Source organism: Nematolebias whitei, chromosome 7 (assembly GCF_014905685.2).
Source record: "Nematolebias whitei isolate Nwh7 chromosome 7, NemWhi1, whole genome shotgun sequence".
NCBI lineage: Eukaryota > Metazoa > Chordata > Actinopteri > Cyprinodontiformes > Rivulidae > Nematolebias > Nematolebias whitei.
In genome coordinates, this window is record NC_056504.1 from 30399423 (window position 1) to 30402696 (window position 3274).

The 3274-nt window shown below is 40.3% G+C and overlaps 1 protein-coding gene across 1 annotated transcript in view; it reads right to left on the reverse strand.

The window, feature by feature from the left end:
- Positions 1–166: 166 nt before the first annotated feature.
- mst1 (macrophage stimulating 1) overlaps positions 167–3274 on the reverse strand; it is an 18500-nt gene continuing 15392 nt past the window's right edge. Inside the window, exon 18 of the mRNA XM_037679370.1 lies at positions 167–328. Coding sequence (XP_037535298.1) covers positions 167–328 — 162 coding nt within the window. The remainder of the gene's footprint in view (positions 329–3274) is intronic.

A 3274-nucleotide genomic window follows, 5' to 3' on the forward strand; every position in this document is an offset into this window, starting at 1 on the left:
TATGACATAGTAACATGTAGTATGACATAGTAACATGTAGTATGACAGTAATATTATAGCGGTTGAACTCATAATATATTGGAATTAAACACCTTGAAATGTACATTTCACAGTTTAAAACGTTAAAACCATGACTGATGGACATCGGATCAGGCCTACGGTGCCTCTAAGCCATCTCCATGACCTTCTTGATCCAGTCGACGTACACAGAGACGCGGATGAAAATGTTGGGCTGCCCCGGGTGTCCGCAGCGCCTCATGGGGATGATCACGCCCTCAAGTACCCAGCAGTCCCCGTTCCGACACGCCAGAGGGCCGCCGTAGTCTCTCTGCAGAAACAACACTCTGGAGTCATTACAGGTCTCTGTTATGGCTGCCTGTCACTGGTGAAGCTGGAAACATCTTGCAGTCACATCTCACCCAGTTCGCTTACTGTACATTGTCCATACGGTGAAAGGGTTTGATTTATTGGAACTTATAAATACCTCAGAGTTCTTTGTGTAAAGGATTTTAAATTAGCAGAAGGACTTTTCTTTTCTGTGTTTGAGGTGTTAATTTACAACACTTCGTTTGTGTTAGTTTTGGTGGAAAATAAGTGTTTTATTTTGAAGATGTACGCTTGTTCACATTTGACAGAGGGTTTGAACAGGAGTTCTTATATGGTTAGTTCAGCTCTTCTTAGCACAAACACAAAAAAAATAAAACTCAGAGTGGCTTTGTCTATAAAACTCACAACCTTGTTAGTTCATGTGAAGCTTAGTGAATAGTTTTTATTAATTTCAGAGTAAAGCAAGCAATTAATTCACCGTTTTTAATTTAACTAACCCGCTGTTGGCTTTAGGTTAAAGCTTAGCAATGAAATTAGTATTAATTTTAGTCGGTTGATTAAACATTTCTATATACACCTTATAAAAAGAATAGTTCAGATATTTTAAAGTGAGGATCTGTAAAAAAAAAAAAAATTATAAACATCTAATATCTTACCTGCTGCAGATAGCTATAAGAGGAAGGTGCTGCTGCCCTTATTTATTCTTATAAATAACCACAGAATTGAATGTAAATAAAACTTTTCCTTTGATCGTCATTTTCCATGTCCTGCACCTCACACTGATCTTCATCTGCTGTTTCCTCAACGCTCTCATCAAAACTCTGGTCTCTGGCCACATAATTACTTCTTAACTCAGTTATCAACTACTAAGTGGCACACTCTGCCCTGCAGGTGCAATTAAGTACGTCACAATTCAGTCAAGAGAGGGTGAAACTGTCCGACATGGTCCCAGAAATTCTGAATCTTATTACGACCTCTTAAAATCTTGTGTGGCCGCACTGCAATATCTATAAACACACACGTTAAAAATGAGTGTTAGCAAAAACTACTCAGCAATATCAGAACAAAAGATTTCTTGCCAAATGCTCAAATCATTAAGAGCCTTAAATCGTCGCCAACCTTTGACATTTATTGTGTGTCACAGCCGCACTCGTAGCCCTTTATCACCTCCCTCTATCCGTTCACAGACAGAAAACCACCAGGTGACACTGAAAGGTTTATAAAATAGTATTTGCATGAACCATCGTCAAACCTTTGAGACTAGGATTGCTTTAACAACAGCAGTCGTCTTTAGTCTTGGCCCTGACTAACAGTTAACTCTCATCAGTCTAGTCAAAATAAAACTATAGTCACTTTCAAAAACAGCACTGCAAAATGGCCGCACAGACCAGTCTGTCTTTCAGCTTCTTCTGCTCGTTCGTAAATCACTGATGAAGCCAAGCACGGCCTAAAAGATGCGAGCTTTCAGACATGAAGCAGGCTGTGTGGAACCCAAAGAGGCGGGGAGCAGAACTGAGTTGGGCTCAAGTGGAGCGTTACCGCTTCAATTCGTTTGACAAAACATACAATTTACGTCACTTTAGTATCTTCATTGTGGTTAACTGTTCTTTGTAAACTAACTACAAAGTTGCAATGTCATCATTGACATTCCCTCTGTAATAAACCCGTTTTTTTTTGTTTTCTTTCTTCGGCTGCTCCCTTTCGTTGGGATCCTCACAGCGGATGAACTCGCACAAAGATTTGGCAATTGTTATTTTTAGTTGGATGTACGGTGGCTGTGAGGTGTAAATGAACTACATTTGAAAAAACAGAATTGCATTAAGACAAAGCGGAAGTGGCCAAAGCAGAAGTGGCCAAAGCAGAAGTGGATGAAGCGGAAGTGGATGAAGCAGAAGTGGCCAGAATCACATTTGAAAAAACTGAATCACATTTGAAAAAACTGAATTGCATTAAGTAAAACCAGAAGTGGAGGGGTTTGTTTTTAGTGTATTTTTTTTTATTTACTTTATTAGGTTATTTATTTATTACATTTATTTATTAAATTTTTTCAACGTAATTTCGTTTTTCAATTGCTTCGTGTGTTGTCTGTTGTTCTGTCTGTACAGCACTTTGGTTGGCCTTGGAGCTGTTTTAAGTGCTCTATAAATAAAATGGTATGGTAAATGTGATTCCGGTCACTTCCGCTTTGGGTTAATATAATTCTGTTTGTTCAAATGTTGTTCATTTACACCTCACGGTCACCGTACGGAAGCCCTTCTTGACACAACCACAGATCACTGAGCTACCACTGCCCACATGTGGGGAGCAGAGGGCTGCCATCTAGGGCGCTCGGGGAGCAGCTGGAGGACTTTGTTTCAGAGTGCACAGTGGGGCAATGAAGGCTAACCCAAACCCATTTGTTGATGTTTAATCCCGCAACACTATTGTCATCAGTTCATCACATTATTGAGCTGCGGCACTGCAGCGGATAACTTTGTCTTGTCTGCCATTTGGGCTCTGTTATTATACCATACCATATCATTTTATTTATAGAGCACTTAAAACATCTACAAGGCCAACCAAAGTGATGTACAGACAGAACAACAGACAACACACAAAGCAATATAAAAAATGAAGTAAATCAAAAATATAGACATAAAAACGATGCAGATAATAAATATGACGACAAACCAGTGTGGAGCGTACAGGTTCAAAACACAGATCCTCTGGTATTGAAAGCTACTGAATAGTAGTGAGTTTTTAAACGGGATTTGAAAACCGAGAGGGAGGGGGCCTGTCTGACAAGCAGAGGTAACTCGTTCTAAAGTCTTGGTCCTGCTACAGAGAAGGCCCTGTCCCCTCTGCGCTTAAGACGAGTTCCTGGAACTGTGAGGAGCAATTGATCCGCTGACCTCAGGGAACGTGGTGGGACATACGGTTGTAACAAATCAGAGAGATGGGGGGGGGG